Source organism: Condylura cristata, unplaced genomic scaffold (assembly GCF_000260355.1).
Source record: "Condylura cristata isolate star-nosed mole 26May11 unplaced genomic scaffold, ConCri1.0 scaffold00022, whole genome shotgun sequence".
Classification (NCBI taxonomy): Eukaryota; Metazoa; Chordata; class Mammalia; order Eulipotyphla; family Talpidae; genus Condylura; species Condylura cristata.
This window is the reverse complement of record NW_004567123.1, coordinates 9921156-9940992: the sequence shown is the minus strand read 5'-3', so window position 1 is coordinate 9940992 and position 19837 is coordinate 9921156. Positions and strand designations below refer to the sequence as shown.

At 40.0% G+C, this 19837-nt stretch overlaps 1 protein-coding gene across 1 annotated transcript in view; it reads left to right on the top strand.

Annotated features, from left to right (window-relative positions):
• The first annotated feature begins 134 nt into the window (after positions 1 to 134).
• ISM1 (isthmin 1, angiogenesis inhibitor) overlaps positions 135 to 19837 on the top strand; it is a 74009-nt gene continuing 54306 nt past the window's right edge. Inside the window, exon 1 of the mRNA XM_004687162.2 lies at positions 135 to 272. Within this exon, the coding sequence (XP_004687219.1) occupies positions 135 to 272 (138 nt within the window). The remainder of the gene's footprint in view (positions 273 to 19837) is intronic.

Here is a 19837-nt window from a genome sequence, read left to right as displayed (position 1 = left end):
CCGCGCTGCTGCTGGGGCTGCTGCTGCGGCTGCTGCTCATCACGGGGTCCCGGGCTCCGACTCCTCCTCCCCCGGCGCCACCGCCACCGCCGCCGCCCGCCGCGCCGGGTCCTAAAGCCGCACGACTCAAGAGGATGGTGCGCCTGGCGGCCGAGTTGCTGCTGCTGCTGGGGCTGCTGCTGCTCACGCTACACATCACAGTGCTGCGCGGTTCGGGAGCGGCGGACGAGCTCGACACTGCTGCGGGCAAAGCCAACCGGACCCAGCTGCAGGTGAGTGCGCTGCCGGAGAGGGGCGCGCGCGGCAGCAAGGACCGGGTAGCTGGGTGTTGAAGGCGCGCGCCAGATGCTAGCGGGGAGGCGGGTCCTCGCCCCTCCCTAGAGCAACTGTTTTGGCAGCGGTTTTGCTGGGGCAACTCTTCAAAGGTAGAGGCGAAGCAGGGGTCTGTGCCTGGAGGCTGGACCCGGCTCCAAAATCTGGCAGACATGTTCCTCCAGGTCGCTCGCAAATCAGGTGTCTGAAGATGCTAGACTCAGGATGGGAGAAGGTGTGGCGTATGTATGCATGTGTTTTCTTTGGGGTACTGCCTGTCTTTGGTTGTCAAGATTGAGAGAGTGGGGGATGGAAGGCGACTTTACTATAGGATAAAATCCCCACAGATAGGAAGACAGACCACCCCTCCCGGAGTCGACCACTTAAGAAGCAACCTCAACAGTCAGGAAATAACTTCCCAAGGAGGATGGATGGCTAGACAGCTCGTCCCACGTGTTCCCGGAGGCCCTTTGGGGTCCCTCCAGTGACTGCGGAGTCCCGTCTACCGCGAAGGCTTTGCGTCCAGGCACCTGCCTTGTTGCGGGCAGAGGATATCTGCATTTTTAAAAGTTGCAGCAAAGTTCTGTCCCTGTTCACCATCACCTGAGGAATAGCATTCTGTCACTCTGTTTCAGAAGGCAGGGTCGCTATCTGCTATAGTGGGCGTCAGGCTTAAGGTGAGTTCTATTTTGCAGCGGTAGGGATTTTCTGCCGCTTCTTTGGAAAGAGCCCCTTCTTTGCGTTTAGAGGTGTGGACTCTCAGCTTGGAGCCTGGGTAGACGTCACCAGGATTTTCCCAGTAAAGCAGCGGTATCCTTTGACTCCTAAAATCTCCTCCTTAAATTAATCCCTCAGAATCTGTAATCTGCAATGTGGAGATAAGCATTATTCATTTTCCCAAAGGGCTTTACTATCTTTGCCCCGCTGATACATTTTTTCTCATCTTTAGGTATGTTGTAGTGGGGAAAAGTACAATTAAGAAAGAGAGGAGAATTTATATTTAAATAATCCTAAAATGCTTACTATGTGAGATTATTTTATGTGCTTTGCAGAATTTAACTGATTTAATGAGATACTATATTGTTAATATGCCCCCATTCAGATGCAGAGAGGATAAGAAACTTGTCAGAGATCACACTTTGCAAACTATTGATTCATAACACCAAGGTCTTAGACACAAACATAAATTCAAACCCTTGCACACAAATACAAAACTAGGAATGGGAAAGGACCCAAAGTCCTTTTAAATTTGGAACATTTCTGAAAATGGCCTATCTTCGGGGGTCCTCTCAATTTCTCCTATGAACAGACAGGTAGAGTGGCGTTCTCTTCTGTGTGGAAACTGAAGTACTGCCTTCTGTAGACTGAGGTGCATCTGCCAGTCTAACACTTGGGAATCATTCTTAATATCTTCAAGATTTCTGGAAGTCATATTTTTTCATGATGCTTTCTCTCCTCATGGACTCATGAAAAGCCATAAAAATGATGTTCTATGGAAAAGTAAATTTGGCAGATTTCTTTATGAGGTGTTTGCTATCATTAGAATAACCTGGGGTTGGCCTTTTTGGCCTGAACAGTAAGGTAATGAGAGAAGCAGCTGGTGGAAGTGGAGACTGCAAAGAGGAAGTGGATTAAATTCTCAAAAGAGCCTTTGGATGAAGAGCTGTCCCAAGAGGGCAAACGAAATGAGGATACAAAAAAAGTAATGCCCCTAGGAGTATCTTGGTTCGCAAGTAGTTACTAATCCACCAGCTTCAGTTTACCTTGTAATAATGTTGCCTTGTTCTGTCCATGCAGTGCGTTTATCCGGCAGAATAATGAGTTTAACAGTTTAGTTTACATTTTTTGACTTTTTTTTTTATAATTTGTCATTATAAAAGTTTTATATTCTTGACTGAAGTTATTCTTTGGCCCTCTAACTCTATGAAGGCATTGCGTTTGAAATTGTACTGCCAAGTGAGGAGGTCTGCAAAAGACATGTATTTGCCTCTTGTTTTCAGCCCCAGAAACTGGATTCACTGGTATCAGGTGTACTTGAAAACAAAACTGTGGGCCCTGTATTCTTTCTCTTTACTGGCTGTTTTTCACCAATCTTAAACTCTGTCTCAATTTGTTGACCCTATGATATCTTAAGCTGCTAAATTCATTCTTTGCAACTAGAAACCTAGTCAATCCTTATACTCATTGCTTTCATTATTATCTTTGCTTCACACATTCTAGAATATGAAACTGACCTCAGAAGTACACTACAGCTTAAAGTTGTAGTATACTTGGGGGTCATTTAAAAAGTAATGCACCCTTATTTAAGATCTGCTGTTTTTTTTTTTTTTTTAAAGATTTATTAATTTGTGCATACAGAACTGGGGTACAGGCCAGAGGCTCAGGGGCAGTGAGAGGCTTCACAAGAGACAGAGTGGGGAACAGAACAGGCAGATCTACAAAGTACTCTGTTGAGGGGAGCAGCTGGCAGGTCAGGAGAGGTCTGCCACACCATGTGGTCTCCTCCAGGGCAGACCATCGATCTAATGCAGAAGTGGCTTTAGATTCTCAGTGCTGTGCTTTAACCCACTGCGCCACCAGGTAGGGCCTAAGATCTGCTGTTTTTAAACTATCAAGGACATCCAGTAAAATAATAGTGAGAATAAATATAACAATAGCTGAGCTTTGTCAAGTGCTCTTTATATGTCAGGCAGTCTTCATGGTGCTTTATATATATAAACATCTTAAATCTCCTTAAAATGCCCTGAATTATATACAAAATCAATATCCTTGCAAAGATAAAAATAAAAATAAAAAACCGAATTAGGTAACTTGCAACTTCCAAAGTTGCACCGCTAGAAGCTGCTTAATACTTTTTGTTAATTTATGATGTAAAGAAAAGTCTTTGAGGAAAATTTATATTCCAAGTTCTTGGTAAATTTATCATATCATGTGGGCTACGAGAGAAAGAAAAATCTAACAATTACATTTTTGAGCACATATGTTCTATGGTATCAAACATGAATAGATATGCATACATATACATGTGCATATAAATCCATCACACACATATACATGTATATTATACACACATATATGAACATGATCTAACATATTTTTGTTAGTTTCAGCATACATGTGGATATATCATTTTTTTTAACGATTTATTTATTTATACAATTAGAACTGGGGTACAGGTGAGAGGTGCAGGGTGGTGAGAGGATTCACCAGAGACAGAGTGGGGAGCAGAACAGGCAGATCGACCAAGTACACTACTGTGTACTTCGGGGAGCAGTGGGCGGGTCAGGAGAGGTCTGCCGCACCTTGTGGATCTCCTCCAGGGAAGGTGGGGATCGAACTCATGCTGCCGTGGCTTTAGCTTCTTAGTGCTGTGCTTTTTAACCCACTGTGCCACCAGGGAGGGCCATATATCATTTTTATTCCTCACATTCAGTAAATAGATTAACTTTACTCAGTGCTTCAAGCAACACTAATTTGTAGTTAATGCAACTGTGTTAACTCAATCTTTTTACTAAGGAATGTAAGTTTCTTTATTTTTAAGATTTATTTATTTATGTATACAAGAACTTGGGTGTAGACCACAGTTGCAGGGAGTGAGAGGATTCACCAGAGACAACGTAGGGAGCAAACCAAGTGGATCTACTGAAATACACCACTGAGAGGCACAGCAAGCGAGACAGGAGAGATCTGCTATGCCATGTGGGTCTGCTCCATGTTGGTCACCTCCCTGGCCGTGGATCAAACTTGTGCAGCAGTGGCTGCTGATACCTCCATGGTGCTGTACTTTAACCCGTTGTGCCACCAGGGAGAGCCTGGAATGTAAGATTCTTAACAAAGACGTATGGGATGTAAAGAATTTATATGCCCATTTTACAGATGAGGAAATTGAAGCCCAGAGAGAATTGACTAACTTGCCCAAGACCACACACCTATGGTGGAAGGACAAGTATACAGATCCAGGCAGGCTGATTGTGGAGCCTAAGTTCTTGTTCTGTTTCATCAGTGAACCTCATCCAGCTTTGATTCAAGTCAATAGCTTTGATTCAACATTTCATTTGTTACATGACTTGCCTGACCATTTTTGAGGTCCTGTTTGCTGTTTTCACTGAAATACTTCATAAATTATGGACAACTGTCCACTTAGCTAATGGTACATAACAAACCATCCCAAAGCTTCGTGGCTTGAAACAATCATCATTTTATTATTGAGTTTGTATGTAAACAACATACTCCGGGCTCAGCTGTGTGATTCTTGCACTGATCTAGCTTAGGGTTACTCATGTGTTTGCAAACTTCTGTTGGCTTGACATAAGTTAATTGGTTCATAATAACCCTATGTTTTGTCCAATGGTTGCTGCTGTTGGTCACTTAGGCTCTCTCCACATAGTCTTTCATCCTTGAGTGCCTGCACACAGGTCTATAAGGTGGATTCAGAGCAGTAAGAGAGTAAAGCAGAAGTTGCAAGGTCCCATGACCATTTTGCACAAAGTCATTTCTACTATATTCTGTTGTTCAAAGGACTCACTGCATCAGCTCAGATTCCTTCTTTATGGGAGAACCAGTAAAGTAACATTGCAAAGACTCATGTATATAGGACTGAGAACAGTTATTACAGTCATATCTTTGCAAAATAGCCACCATGTAAACCTTTGTCTCACTTACTTTGTAAAAGTTTGACCAACATTTATCTTTTAACATTATTTTGGTCATGCAGAAACTTCATATATTTTTTAAAAGATTTATTTATTTATTCATACAGAACTGGGGTACAAATCAGAGGGGCAGGAGTGGTGAGAGGCTTCACCAGAGACAGAATGGAGAGCAGAACAGGCATAGATCAACTGAGTACGTTGCTGAGAGGAGCAGTGGGCAGGTCAGGAGAGGTCTGCTGTGCCATGTGGATCACTTCCGGGGCTGGAGAGTGCACTTGTACAGAAAGGGCTATGGCTGGCTTGCAGTGCTGTGTCCTAACCAGTTGCATCCCCAGGGATGGCCAGAAGAAACTTTGTATTTTAAACATAATCAACTTTGTGTCTTTTCCCTTATAACTTAATTTCTTATTTGAGAAAGGTTTCCTTAAGCAAAGATTGCTAAAATCTTGATACATAATGCTCAGACACTTTTATTGTCCATTTTTGTTTAATTAACTCTGCAGTCTACTTTGCTTTCTATTAGCGTTATTATTTTTTACATCTTTGTTCATTTTTGGACAATATTTTATTTCTCCCCTTAGGTGTGAAATTTTCCCTCCACATCGCTCCTGGGATCCATCACCACAGTTCCTTATACTCTTTCCATTTTTTGGCCACTGACCCATCAATTCTGTTGAAAATGATTATATTTTATGCTTTCTATGCTTGCATAATACTTTGTGGTATGCATAAACCCTATCTTAAAACGCTCATCCATCAATGCACATTTAGGCTCTTTCCATATTCTAGCAGTTGTAAATCATGCTTCCATGAACATTGTAGAGTATACTGGTGGGGGGAGTTTCTGATACTTTCATCCAAATTGGGGTTGCTGGATTGTACAATATTTTCATGTTTAGTGTTTAAGGTCAATCTAGATTGCTTTCCATAGTGATGGACTATTTTACATTCTCACTAGTTGTAAAAAAGTATTCTTTTCTCTCCTCATCCTCTCTAACACTTGTTTGAGGTCTTTTAATGTGTACCATTCTCAGAGGTGTGAGATACTATTTTATTATAGTTTTTAATCTGCATCTCTCTTGTTAGATGTGATGATGAGCATGTCTTTTGACCCTCTGGATAGCCTCTTTGGTAAATTATTCATATCTGCTTCCCATTTACTAATTGAATTACTTGTTGAATGATATAATAATAATATGTGTTGAATTATGTAATATTTTCATATACTTAAATATTAATTACTTATCAGTTACCTACTGTAAATTCTTTTTTTCTTCAATAGTGTCTTGTCTCGAATTTTTTCTAATTGCATAGAAGCTTCTTAACTGAAGAGAAATCTTAATTACTTATCTTTGATTTTAATTTCCTTGCCATGGATGGGTTGAGTCACCAAAAAATATCTTTATTGTTGATATAGTGGAACATATCACTAATATTTTCTTCATTGTATTTTATTGTTGTAGCTCTTATATCTAAAAATTGAGTCCATTGCAGTTTATTTTTGTGTGTGGTGTTGGCAGGTTAACTAGATTCACTCTTTTGTGTGTATTTCCAATTGTTCCAACACCATTTATTAAAGAGATTATCTTTTTTCATTTTATGGTGATACCTGCTTTAATCATAGATTAGGTGGTGGTATATACATGGATTTACTTCTAGGTTTTTAATCCTGTCCCATTGATCCTTGCTATATGGTTTTAATAATGTTGCTCTATAGTAGTTTAAAGTCAGGTAATGTTTTTTTTTCCTTTCTCCCATTTCCTTTTTTCTCATTGCTGGTTTTGCAATGCTTTATTGCCTTTTGTCTTGAATATATTTTTTGTTTAATATGATTATTGCTATCCTGCCTTTATTTTTTCTTGTGATATTTGTGGTGATTTTCCCCAAATTTTATTTTCAAATGTTTATTTTCCAGCTTTGATTAAAATTTCTCTCTTTAATAACTATTAGCTAAATTTTCTTTTGCCATGCAATACATAGTTGAATTTAAGCCAGTTATATTTATTGTAATTACTGATAGATTTGAAGGTATTTTTCCATTTTGTTTTGTATTCTCAGTTTTCTACTTCTCCCAACCCCCCCCCCCATTTTAACATTCCTCCTCTGACCCTACAGCCATCTGTGTGAACTTTGGCAAAAAATGTTAGCCTTTATTATCTAAATATCCTCACCTATAAAATAAATATATAATATCTACTTCTTAGTGCTGTTTTATAACTGAATGCATACAAGATGCTTTATTTGATTTTGTTTGAGTTTCCTTACATGTTGACAGTTTACATGTTCAATTTCTGTTACTGTTAAAATTTTAACAAAGCTATTTGAATTTAAATTTTTCTACTATTCTACAAATACCATATAAATCAATATTTATAACTTAACCCCCCATTGGAGTCTAATGTGACTTCTTTCTCTTGTATAGTGTTCAAATTGTTATAAAACCATCCAAATAGTTAACATTTGATTTTCCCCTTTTCTTTACTTCTTTCCTCCTTCCTTTTATTCTTTATTTTTATTATGTACATATTAAGAGTCACTTACTAGCAGCTTTATTATGTTCTCAGTAGTTATTTTGACCTACTGTAAGGATAGCTTTTATATCTGTGGCTGTTGCTGCTACTTGTATCATATTTTTAATCTTTATTTTACTGGAATATATGTTTTTTTAAGTTATCTCAGAAAGGCCTTATTAGACAGTAAGCTCTGTGGCCCTAAGATTTTAACACATCTTTATTTGATTTTTACACTTAAATGCTAGTTTGACTGTTAGCTATGTTCTATTTGCTTCCCCTCAGAATTCTGAAGATACACCTCACATTTCAGTGAAAAATCTGAAGATATTTCTTTGTAGGTGATTTTTTCTTAGATACAAGCTTTTACTATTTTTCTCTTTATTCACAATGAAATTAATTCATTTCTTCATGCAGATGGAGTCAGACTGCTTACCATTTGGTGTGTGTCTGCTTCTTTTGCTTAAGATGTTTTTGAGATTCATTTACATTGGTGTGCATATCAATAGATTTCTCTTTTTTATTGCTGAGTTCATTGTATGACTATCCTATTATTTATCCTTTTTCCTATCAATTGATATTTGAGTAGTTTCCAGTGCCTTGGATATTATGTCGACACCATGTTAACATTCAATTATAAGCCTTTCTGAGGACATATGTGTTCATTTCTTATGAGTAATTATCTACTAATAAAACTGACACAGCCTCTATTCTTGATATTATTAGGGGAATTTCCCTAGGGAAACACTTTTTTAGAGATCGTTCTTTCATTTTCTCTGTTATGTAATGCTTTTTACCTGAGCTACCATTTGCTTCGTATCTACCAGAAATCATTTATTTTTCTGTAAGTGACCCTCTCTCAACTTTGCACCTCAGTTGTGGACTTATTTTTATATTTTGTCTGCCTCTTGGTAGAATTTTGAGGAGAAAAAGAAGCTAATGAAAATTCTTGGCCCACCACTTCTATCTGCAACATAAAATTTTATTTCCTGTATATAAACCATGAAAAGTTCCATTATTTGTATAACACCCACCTCCCACCCCCTATTCATTCTCTTCTAGCCTTATTTGAAAAAATATTGGTCTTGATACTTTGTCACCTTCAGATTTCATGAGAACTCTTAATTGAGTAAAGAAGAATCTATTTACATTTTAAAGTCTACAAAGGAGCAAACCCTACAACCATCTTTATATTTCAACCATCTTTATATTTCACCTTTTTTTTGACATCCTTAATATTAGTATATTCTTCCTCTGATAAATCCTTTAAATCTTTTATGTTTGTTTTTTCTTCCCAGTATTCATGAGCAGGTGATGGCCATCTGTTCATGAAGCATCTCATGCAAGATTTGAAAATTACTACTTAATATTTCCTCTCTTCTCTAGGTCAATCATTTCAGTTTCTTTAATGTGTCACATTGCTCTTTTAGTGATTTTTGTGGTTCTTTTTTTAGTCTTCAATCTTCTGAAAATATCATCTGCAATCCTTGGCTTTGGATTTTATGATTTATGAATGAAAGGGTGATGATGAGTTCACTTTCTCCAGTAACAGCTAAGAGTATATATCTGTCTGTACTTAGTGAAGGTAGAATATTTGGGGTATGGGGTAGGGGTGTCAGGTTAATGCACAGGAATTAAAAAAAAATAGTGAGAGTATGTTACTGGGGGAAAAAATCTTATTTTGCATTTTATTTAGGCCTTAGCTATACCTCATATGAACTTCATAAGAAACTAGATACATAAAAGATAGAAAATTCATGCACTTCTTTCAGTTGCCTATTAGTCCAGAGGTTAGATGTATGCAATTCTAATAAAGCCAATATGCTAGTGCCCAGAGTCCTCTTGGGACCAAACATTCACTGTCTATTGCATTTCCTGGCTTGAAACATAAGCTTTCGCATTTCTGCCTTTTTTCCTCTTCCCCTGCCAGAGCTTCCTAAAGTTGTCTCCCAAATATACCATTTGCTCTTTGTCTGAGGGTTTGATTCTGATTAAATGAAAATTAAGCAAAGCACTGTTGAAACTTTAATCATGGTGATAGTGACCACTTCTTTAGATGACAACCAGGTAGGAATGTAGAGATAGGTAGAGGTTCCACAAACGATCTTTTACTTCCTGTTGTTAACAAAACAACAAAAAGTATTAGCTCCAGAAAGAGATGGACAACAACAGAATCAAACTATACCATGCCCTCCCAGAGCCGCTGGGGAGAAAGGAATTCCACAATTATGGAAAGGTCAGACCTAGGCAAAGCCTACAAATTCCTGATGCTTATAGTGGTAACTGGTGTTTTCTCTCGAGAGCCTGATCCCACGGTTCTTAGCATTTTAGGTAGGAGGATGAGTAATGATGGGGAGTCCTGAAAGGTGTGTGGAACTGCTATCTAATCCCTGGAAAGGCAGAGGGCAAGGTGCCTGTATAAATAGAGCTTAGTATCAGTTCCCCAAGTACAGACCAGCATGTGCACTGGTAAGTTGTTTCTGTAAATTGAGTAGAAGCAAAAACAGTAGGTTAACTATCCCTTCTTCCGGTTGGTTTGACCTTCGCACATTTTAATAAACTGAGTCATTTCACAGAGAACACTGTCTAGATTGATATACTTCCATAAGACAGCAACATCCCCTCTTCTCCCTGGAATGAAAAGTGCTACAAAGCCCACAGAAAAGAAGAGTGTTATCTTCAAGGCTGATAATCTGGGTGGCTGGACTGGCAGTTTGGGGCCACCACAATCCCCAACAGTGACCTGGAAAAAGGCGAGTAGGATGTGAATGCAATAGTTTGCTTCCTGTTGAACACAACATCTTTCTTTTCAAAAATAACAAAAAGTAGATTCTTTATGATGGATGCAGTAATACCATGATGGTGGAAATGGTGTCATAGCCCACCCAGGTGTTAACTTAATCCCACAAGCATCCAGATAGAATATCCATTGCAATGCCAATGAAATAAATAAAAAATATTCCCTGGCTCCCATTTACTCCTTGGAGAGAATGAGAGAGAGAATGAGGGGAAATTGGCGCTCTATATGTATGTTTTTAAATATCGAGGTAATTTATCACAATGAACTATACACATTTAAGTAAATAATCTTTGATATCCATAAAACCATCAACACCTTTAAGATGTTGAATAAATTTACTTTCTCCAATAGTTTCTCTGTGCTCTTTTACAATTGCTATCACAGATCTGCCTTTTCTCACAATAGATCAATTTTTACTTCTTCTGGATATTTATATAAATAGAAGCATAACATGAAAAGCCAGTTCTTTGCTCACCACAATAATTTTGAAAATCACTCATATTTTGTGCATAGTTTTTTCCTTTTTAGTGTCAATCATTATTCTAAGGTATGATTTACTATGGTATGTGATCCATTCATCCACTGTCACTATACTATATGTCATATAATTATATATTTAGCTTACAAGGGAATTGTGACAGTCTTTTTTTTTTTTAAGGTTTATTTATTGGTGCATACAGAACTGAGGTACAGGTCAGAGGCTCAGGGACAGTGAGAGGCTTCACCAGAGACAGAGTGGGGAGCAGAACAGGCAGATGGATGAAGTACACTGCTGAGGAGAGCAGCGGGTGGGTCAGGAGAGTCTGCCAGCCATGTGGTCACCTCTGAGGCAGGTGGGAATCGAACTCATGCAGAAGTGGCTTCAGCTTCTCAGTGCTGTGCTTTAACCTGTTGCTCCACCAAGGAGGGCCCTGGGACAGTCTTTTTAATGTACTTACATAATGTATTTAGGATTATGGTAGGGTACCTAGGGACACCACTGGAAAACATAAAATTTGAGTCCCACAACTATATTTAACAACAGTTAAAACAGGTGTGTGATATGTAATATATTGCCAAAAGCTGAAGGAAGGCATACAGGTACTACTTGGAAAGAACTATTCTATATTTTCAAGATGCCCAAAGTACAAAAGTCTCATGAAGCTCATTTCTACAGGTGATGGTGATGATGGTTGCCTTGGGAATGCAGGAGAATCAGAGCTAAACAAGAAAGTATGTAGAGAAAACAGAAGTCCCTGCTTCCTCTCCATACTGCTGCCCAATGCTCCCTTCATCTTCTTGTCCCCATGCCCTGCATAACTAGAAATTAAGAAAGCCAGAAATAGATTTTGTATCTCTTATGTGGGCACTCAATCACATTGTGATTTAGAAAGCTAGTATTGGTTTTGAGCCCAGAATTAATTAGAAGCCAGGAAATAAAAAGGGCAAAAATTTAAAAGGGTAAATTTCATTCTATGTTTCTAATCATTAGCCTAGAAATGGCCTGACCTCATGGCCACGCAAGACATCAGGAGAGTGCAGATCATGAGAAACCCATGCAGTATTTTCATGGAGGAAGGATTGTTCTTTCCCTTACATCAAAGGTGGTGCCACCACCCTGGCACTTACCAGGAACAGTCACAGACCAGAAATACCAATGAGGAATTTGGGAAGACTTCTTGTCCTTGCACCCAGACTATTGTCTGTGACCCAGCATTTCCTGGGAGCTCATTATAAAATTAAAATCTCAGGCCTCACCCATAACTCCTGAATGAACATCTACATTTCCACAAGTTCCCCAGGTTAATCATATGCACATAACCGTTTGAGGGCAAGTGCTGATCTTTTTTTTTTAAAAAAAGGTTTATTTATTTGTGCATACAGAACTGGGGTACAGGTCAGAGGCTCAGGGGCGGTGAGAGGCTTCACCAGAGACAGAGTGGGGAGCAGAACAGACAGATAGACGGAGTACACTGCTGAGGGGAGCAGCGGGCGGGTCAGGAGAGGTCTGCCAAGCCATGCAGTCACCTCCAGGGCAGGCGGGAATCTAACTCATGCAGAAGCAGCTTTAGATTCTCAGTGCTGTGCTTTAAACCGCCGCGCCACCAGGGAGGGCCGGCAAGTGCTGATCTTGATGCATGCTTTTCTTGCAATTTGCAAATCCCCAAAAACACTCAATATAGGTCATTTTCACATAGCTATTGTCCAGTATTGCTGTATCACAAACTGCCCCCAGTACTTAGAGGCCTACAACAATAAGCATGGGCTCTCATGCTCATGAGTCTGTTGGTTGGCATGGGGTCAGTAGATCTAGGCAGACTTGACTCCAAGTTGTGGGATGGTTCCATGTATCGGCCATTATCTGCAATTTAAACATCACAATGAAAATGCAAAAAGCAAAGTCAAGTCCAAATGGACAAATATTCTTCCACCTTTGCTTGGGTCACACCTTTTAACATCCCATCAGCCAAAACAAGGCACCAAGCCCAGCTTAGTGGCCAGAAGAATAGGCTTTGTATTGATTATATTTCTACTTCTGCTTCTCACTTACATACATATCCTTGAGCAAAAGTCCCCCAGTTCTCTCCCTTCAGAAAAGTGGGATAAACGTAGCAACATCACTGAGATGTTGGGATTTTGGAAGGACCGATTCTTGATGCATAGGTACGGTTTAAGTGTGGTGTTGGTGTCAGAGAGTAGTGTGTCCTCGGGCAAGTCCCTTCAACAGGACTTATCTATCCTTATCAATGAATAGACACCCTAATAAAATAATTTTGAATTTTGCCTTCAAAATATTCTGATGATGAAGAGGAGGATGAGGACGATACAAAACCTAAACAACAGTAGCATTCATTCTATGCTAGCCACTGCTGTATGGATATATGACTTACTACTTTAGCTCTCATTATAGCCCAAGGGAATTATCTCCACTTTGCAGGAAACTGAAGTAGAACAATGTCATGAACTGAGGCTTAACACTGATCATTCTGAGCACCTCACATGGAGGGACATGCCACAGAATTGCTGCAGTCCAGTTTGACTCCATATGGCTGACACATGTTCTGCTTCCTGTCCATCAGTGATGCTTCTCAAAAGGCTATTCTTGGCTTCTTTGAGAAGGCAAGGATGGCCCTAGCGAAGAGACTAAGGAACCATCTGGCCCTGCTAAACAGAGACTTCCTCACCACCCCAACCCCATGCCATCACGTTCCAGGATGGAGCAACTGGTGGCTGCGCTGAACATTTCCAGTGGGACCCAACCATCCCCTGGGGCTATGCTGTGGGCTGCTACTGGAGTGGCTGTGGGTCAGAGCTCGGCCAAGGACATGGGTGAAGGCCAGAGGAACCTGCCTCTGAGAAATGAGAGCTGAACAAAAGCTGGACCTTGCTCTGTGGGCATGGGACTCCACCCCCAAAGTTGTTTCTGTGTCAAGATATGCATATCACTGGCTTCTTTCTCAGTAGTCTCTCTTGTGAGTTCCAATGCTTAAAAAACCGTGTGCTCCATGGTAGAGATGGAATGTGCCCACAAATGTGTTATTCTCACTCCTAGCACTTTAACAATTTAAGTCTACAACCACTTTTGCCTAAGGAAGGTGCACCCTCTCCTACCTTCCTTCCAGACAAAACAAGAAAAAAAGAACTTGCCATAAGTTCTCTGAATTGTATAATCTGCTTTTTAATTACTGTCACTGGCCAGAAGAATTTCTTCTTTCTGACTGATTAGATTTTCCCTTTTCTCAATGTGACACGAACTCCATTTCTTCAAGGTCTTCTGAGCCTTCAAAATGTGCGTCATAGTTGAGAATAGTATCACGTTCTATTTTTTTTTTCTTTCAGTTATGGTGTTACATTGATAATATCTAGTCAGCTTGTGGGTCATTCTGATTCCAGATCTTTTCTTGTTAGTCTTCCCAAGTCCTTGGCTATTATTATCTCCAGTGAATTTTGTTCTTTGTTAGGTTTTTGCTTTTTCTTTGATAGAATTTTGTTTTTGATAGGTTGTGTCTCATAATTCAGTGTGTTCTGCACATTTGAAGAAAAATTATTTCTACTCTCTTTGCACCTCTAATGTTGAGTTGGGATCAGTTTCTTGTTTTTTAAATTTAAACATAATTTTATGTTTACTTATTTTATTTTTATTTTCTTACATCACTGTTAATTTTTGTATGGTATTTTATTTCTCCCCTCAGGTGTAATCCTTATAAATCTACCAACTTCACATCACCCATGAACCATTGCCATAGTCTCTTGTGTTCTTCGCCCCCTATTTTGACCTCATTCCTCCCCTCTGAGCTGCTGTATGTCTTGGATATATGATCTGCCTGCTAGTTGTGTCATTTTTTTCTCGTTCACCCTTTGTTCAATTTCCCTATATACCTCCTATAGGTGAAACCATCCACTATTTTTCTTTTTCCTTTTAACTTTTTTCATTGAGCACAATCCCTTCCAGTGCCAGCCATGTAGCTACAATTGGCATGAGTTTATCTTTGATTGCTGAGTAGTATTCCATTGGATATATACACCACATCTTCTTGATCCCTTCATCTATTTGCGGCATTTCAGTTGTTTCCATATATTAGCTATTGTAAGTAGTACTGAATTAAAATTAAAAGTGCAGGTTTCCTTTCAAATTAGTGCTTTGCATCCTTTATATAGATTCCTTAAAGTGAAATTGATAGATCATAAGGTAGGTAAATTTTTAGTGTTTTGAGGATCCACCACACAACTTTCCATAGGGGCTAGACAAGTTTACATTGTCCGGGATTTCTTTTTTCTCCACATCCTCACCAGCATTTGTTGTTTTTGTTTGTGTTTGTTTTAAAATATAGGCTATTCTCACTGGTATGTGGCAGTATCTCATTGTGGTTTTGATTTGCATTTCCTTGATTATAAGTGATGTTGAACATTTTTTTTTCATATACCTGCTGGCCATTTGTATGAGGGTCAGTTTCATTTCCATTTCCTTAATAGTTTATTGGCTTGGTGATTATCAAGAATTGAGCACTGACTGACTGACTGGATAGGTAACTAAAATAGAAAGGGAATTAACTTTAAAAAAAAACTTAAGACCACTGAAAATATGAAATCATCATATCATCCCAACAGAATGGCAAAATGAGTAAGAAAAAAAATAAACTAAAAATGCCAAGTATTTGGTGAGAATGTAGAGTACTGGGAATTTAAACTGATAAAAACACATTGGAAAGGTTTTTTTTCCAAAGTAGCTATTAAAACAGAATATAGGCCTTCCCCCAGCACTAAGAAGCTTAAGCCACTTCCGCATGAGTTCGAGCCCTGCCTGCCCCGGAGGTGACCACATGGTGTGGCAGACCTCTCCTGACCCGCCCGCTGCTCCCCTCAGCAGTGTACTTCGTCAGTCTGCCTTTTCTGCTCCCTGCTCTGTCTCTGGTGAAGCCTCTCACACTCCGCATCTCTGGTCTGTACCCCAGTTCTGTATGAATAAGTAAATAGGTCTTTAAAAAAAAAAAAACAATATATATTCACATCATCTCATCCAGCATCCCATTCTGTGTATATACACCAAAGAAATATATTCATGTATACACTCAAAGACCTTAAACCATCCTAGTGAATCATAGCCCCCAAATTGGAGGGTAAGGAGTGAAGAAACAGAGCAAGCCACTCCCTACTCCAAGTCTCCATGGAGAAACTGCATGGTCAGTGCTAGGAAGAGGGAAAGTGATTGATGGCCTGGTATTGGACCTGAAATGGATATTTTAAACCTGGCTGGCCTTTAAAAAATATGAACAACTGAGGATGAACTTAGGGAATGCTGTGAGTGCAAGACTGAATTTTCCCAAGAATATGAATAAATATTTCCAAGAAATATGAATAAATATTTCCAAGCTAAAAACTGGAAGGAGAGTCCTCCTGCAGCAAGGGGTGCAACCCTGAGGTCAGGGATGCAATGATAAACCCAAAGCATTTGGGAAGTGGCCCTCTAGGATTTAAATTCCAGGATGATCTTTCCTTGGACTTCAGGAAAAGTAAAATTAAAATTAAGCAGCTAGGTTTAAACTGTTTCTCTCATTTTTTCTCATCTCTTCAATAAAGTTTTTTACAAGCCTGAAATAAGAGGGCCTGCACTATAAGAAATAGAGGAGGTGAGGTGATCATGTCCACTTTATTTGCCTCCTCTGGGGCTTTGCCACTAGCAGGCCTTTAGCTCAGAAAAGCCTGGTTAGGAAAAAGCAGCATGGAGAATCAGCAGTCAGAAGGACCCAGTAAGAATGGATGTAAAACAAGAAACAAAAGCAAAACTCTCCATGCTGCTCCCTATGTCTGTAAATACACTAGAGCAGCAACTTTTAAACCCCTGTTCCAAGACCCACTGTCAAAAACACATTCTGTGTCTTGGTCTTACACATATGTACATATATAACCGATCAAGATTTTGTAAAGGTATTTTAACTAATGCTCCCAGCAGCCCTATGTAAAATAACCTCAAATGATGTTTGAGTCTCCTGCGTCAAATGACGTCTACTGTCAACAGCAGACTGGATAAGACTCTAAGTGCACACACTGGGCATGAGCAGAAACTGCCCACAGTGTGGACAACTGCACAAATGTAATGAGTGAAGTCAGGCACAAAAGGGAAGGTGCTGGATAATTCTATTTAAGTGAAGTTCATAACTAGGAGAAGCTAAGCTATTAAACAGAGCAAGAGAAGAGGACACTATCTAGCTACCCATGTCAAGGAGGTGACTTGCAAGGGGCAGCAGGTGGCCATCTGGGAACTGGTAGTGTCCTATAGTTCCATGTGAGCTTTGCTTACGCAGATCTGTGCAGTTGCGAAATTCCGCTCAGCGATATATACAGTTATTGATGTGCATTTTTCCACATGCATATCCTACTTCAATTAAAAATCAGGTGAAGAACACAGTAGGCAGATTAGTAGTGTAGAGGAGCTGGCCACTTTTTGCTGAGAAAGATAAAGAGAGGCCTGAAGCCTGCTATCTATAGTCCCTGAAGCATGCTACCCTGCAGAAGAGGCTCCAAAATTTAATGACTGTGGACTAGTTTTGGTGTTATGAGGATCCTCCTCTGCCTCCATGGCCCACTGCTATTGTTACGACATCAAAGACCAACTGCTGGCTAAGATACCGTCCATATAAAAAGAGTGACCAGCAAATTTACTGCTTGACTTCATTCCCTTTAAATGGAACTGGCCCCATGGTCCTCTTTCAAAGTTCAATTGTGGACATATATCTTCTTTATAGGACATCACGTATAATAAAGGGAAGCAATAACTTAAAATAAAAAAAAAAAAGAATACCTTTGGGAGTGCTGTGAGATGCGCATTCCATCACTGTGGTTACATGTGCCCAACCCCCAGAAGTCCAGCCATTGGTCTGAGTATCTCCTCTTAAACATGACAACTTTTTTGGACTAATTGAGTTATGCTTTTATGCTCTAACCCTTTCCCTGGGTTCTGCAAGGTCTTGGGAAAGTCATTAATGAGAAGCCATCCACTTCACACTAGAGGACCACCTGGCTGACATCAAGCAAGATGGCAAAGTTCATATCCCATTACTCATTAACTTATGTGGAGCTTCCTTCAATAGAGCGAACATTTACTAAGGACTGCGTCCAAACTAAACTCCTGGATCAATTACATGCAGTCTCCCCAATAGCTACATCTACATTACTCTTTCACATAGTCCTGGCATGGAAATCTTAGTGTATAAAGATAGAAAAACTGGGTAAGAAAACAATGGAGTTGTTTCATGTCTACCAGAAACTTAAGAGAATTATTACGTCTCGAAGAGAACAAACAGTTTTCCAGGATACAAGTCAAATTACTTATAACATAAAGCATGTCTTTAACTTAATTTGGAGACAGACCCAGGTGTTGCCATCGAAAGTACCAGCACTCTAAAAACTGAACAATACAGAATGACCTGTTTGATATTCAAACATTTATTATAACAGTGAATCAGTTCACAAGGGATAAAATATTTTAAAGTGTGGCCAAGTCATCTGGCTTGTAGCTTCCACTTCTGTTTCATCCATTACTCTTGAAAGGTTCGGCACTTTATACTTGACTGGAAAGAGGCCCACTATTGAATAGATTCTTTCCTTTCTGCTCCCTTTACTACCTTGTGGAGACAGCTGTGATTTTCCTGCAAGGGAAAGGTTTTGATGAGGTAAAACATGCAAGTCAAAAGACACTATGAGATGAGATAAATCTGGGGAATAAGCATTGACTGGAAGAAACTGGAAATGTTTGGAAGGCCATGGAATGCCAGGGAGAGTGACTCTAAATATTGGACAGCACGTGGAAATAATGAGAGCCAGGCTCTTCCAAGGTACCTGTGGCAGACAGCTTTTCAGTGCCAAGTTCTCTATGCTGGCCTTGTTCCTTTAAGGCAGTCGAGTGCAGTTCCTTTACTCACAGTGATTCTTTAGTGCTTATTCTCCAAGCCCAGGCCCAGTGCTGAGCAATGGGGTAACCCAAAAAATCAACATCAATGTCTTCGACCTTCCATTTGCTCATAAATGCAGAGAAAGGAGGAGAAAAGCAGGAAAGTGGGTCCATCCAGACCCAGAAAACTCTGCTACAGAATGGCCTGGCCCCAATCAAGGGAAGAGTTATATGCCTTGGGGCCCAAAAGAGCAGGATTCCCACCTTCCTAACTGAACAAAGGATTCAGATGTGAACAAAGAAGGAAACAAACTTCAAAGAGTCAACCACTAATTAAGGAAGCTACGTCCTTTCTCTGGCTTTCTGAATGGGTGCTCGAAGTTGTTCAAACTATTAACTCGATTTACTTTACTTGGAGGGCTTCTGTATGTGTCTGTTGTTCCTTTGCGCTGGAGTTTTCATGCCACTTAAAATGTGGTATAAGTAGCAGTGCTGTGGAAACCTGCCAGTGAGATGGAGCCTTCCTGGATGGCAGCCGCTGTCTTTAACACAGACACCCTGAAAAAGAAACACGGAGCACCCGCAAAACCCAAGTGTTCAGCCTGGAGCAACATCAGGAAGCCATCTGCAGCCTCCCACTTGAGATCTGAGAGAAGTTTCTACTTGGCTATTTTATCTTAAGGCAGATGCTGGCAGAAGAATGGCTAACATCACGCCCCTGCATGGTTCTGTCTTGGCCTTCGCCATGGGAAGGGGGCACCTTTTGTGACACCAGGAGATATTCACACGGGGCAGGCATTGTCAATGCCCTGTGCCCAAGGCTGAACCAGGACTTTACCTAAGCCCTGTACCCTCCCCTCAACTCCAAAATGTCATTCTGCTTAGAAGGCAGGTTGCAGATACTCATCAAGTCCTAGAATTGTGTTACAGCAGAAAGTAGAAAATGAAGTCCCAACATTTCATTTCACAGATGAGGAACCCAGAATCCAGAGCAATGAAAGGACTTGCCCAGAGCTATTCTATTCATTCCAGGTTAGCTGACACACAGGCCAGTCCTCTTTCACAAAGTCACACAAGCCCTCAATCTGAACTACTTGAAGAATGTTCTCCACTCTGCTTTTCCAAAAACAATTAGAACAAATGTGCATCTAAAGTGCCCAGACTCTATGAATTTGCAGTTGCTGCTAGGTTGTTA